General features: G+C 45.8%; 1 protein-coding gene across 1 annotated transcript in view; it reads right to left on the minus strand.

The window, feature by feature from the left end:
- Positions 159 to 1,263, minus strand: part of LOC107620102 (vinorine synthase-like) — a 2,510-nt gene continuing 1,405 nt past the window's right edge. The window contains exon 3 of the mRNA XM_016322318.2: positions 159 to 1,263. Coding sequence (XP_016177804.1) covers positions 226 to 1,263 — 1,038 coding nt within the window. The 3' untranslated portion in view covers positions 159 to 225.

Here is a 1,263-nt window from a genome sequence, read left to right on the forward strand (position 1 = left end):
TGTATTGGCCTTATTTACTTTAGATTTGTGAAAAAATTAGTATCGTAATATAATAATAAAATATCAAAATTTCGGAGACTTAAAATTTTAAAATTCAATCTTCATGTAATTTATTTTATAATTATATTAGATATACACTAAAATTAGTGACTAATTAATTTTAGTACGAAAATAACATCTTTGATTTGTTCATCATATTATTTTAAACTTGGGATAGAGGCATGATTACAGAAGAGGGGGATTAAGCAAAGCATAGTGAAGGAGTTCCTGAGATTGTTGAAAGGAATCCATGTGTTGATGATCCAAGGTGACAAAAGCTTCGACGCCATGCCCATCCCTTGTATCCATCAAAGCAACGGTGTTACTCACTATGTTGTTCACGCTGCACATCCAAAGCGGCTTCCCCCACCCAAAATCAACCTCATACAGTGATGATCCAACTTTGCACCAACTCGAACACTTATACACCACATTACCACTCTTCTTCAACATCTCACCCCTCTCCTTCAAATCCTCCATCACCACCTCACACCTACCTTCTGAATTATTCAACCTTTCGCCTTTCCTCTCCATGAATTCCTTCAAAGAATCCCTCATCTTCTTTACTACCACCTGCAACTCTACCTCACACTCCTCCTCCACAGTCACTGCAAACGCCCACACCAAGTTCCCCAACGCCGTCTCTGGAATCGGAGGTTCCATTCGTCGTCGCAGGTTCACTGCCTGGAACAAGGTTGAAGGCGTTTTACGTTTTGAAGTAGTTAACAATGCGCATCTCCAAATGAGACCAAGCACCACCTCAACCCTCGACGCCTCAAACTGAAGCTCGCTTTTCACCCTCTTCTTCAGCTCTTCTACCTTCGAAGACTCGAAAATCAGCCTCCTCGTCGTGAACTTCTCCGCCGCGATGTTCACGGAGCCTGATATCCCGGCGGGAAGAATCTCTCTCGGAGGGAAGAGAGCAGATCCGATGGCGAGTTCGGGGACCACCGGCTGGGTGTCTCCGCCAATGCAGGCGGCGGTCCATGCCTTGAGGAGAGTGATCAAGGCTGCGAAGTCAGCGATCTTGTGAGTAAGGGAGATGGTGATGGCGGTGGCGCCGCAACCGAACAAGGTAAAGCGGACAAGGAGCAAGGAGTCGGAGTGGGTGGTAGGGAGAAGATTCTGGATGATATCGAAGTTAGGGGGGGAGAGGATCTGAGAGAGAGGTGTTTGGGTTCGTGATTGGATGAAGAAGGCTCCTTGGTCGTTGCAGTGGATGGT

The sequence above is a fragment of the Arachis ipaensis genome, chromosome B10 (assembly GCF_000816755.2).
Source record: "Arachis ipaensis cultivar K30076 chromosome B10, Araip1.1, whole genome shotgun sequence".
NCBI classification, from domain to species: Eukaryota; Viridiplantae; Streptophyta; class Magnoliopsida; order Fabales; family Fabaceae; genus Arachis; species Arachis ipaensis.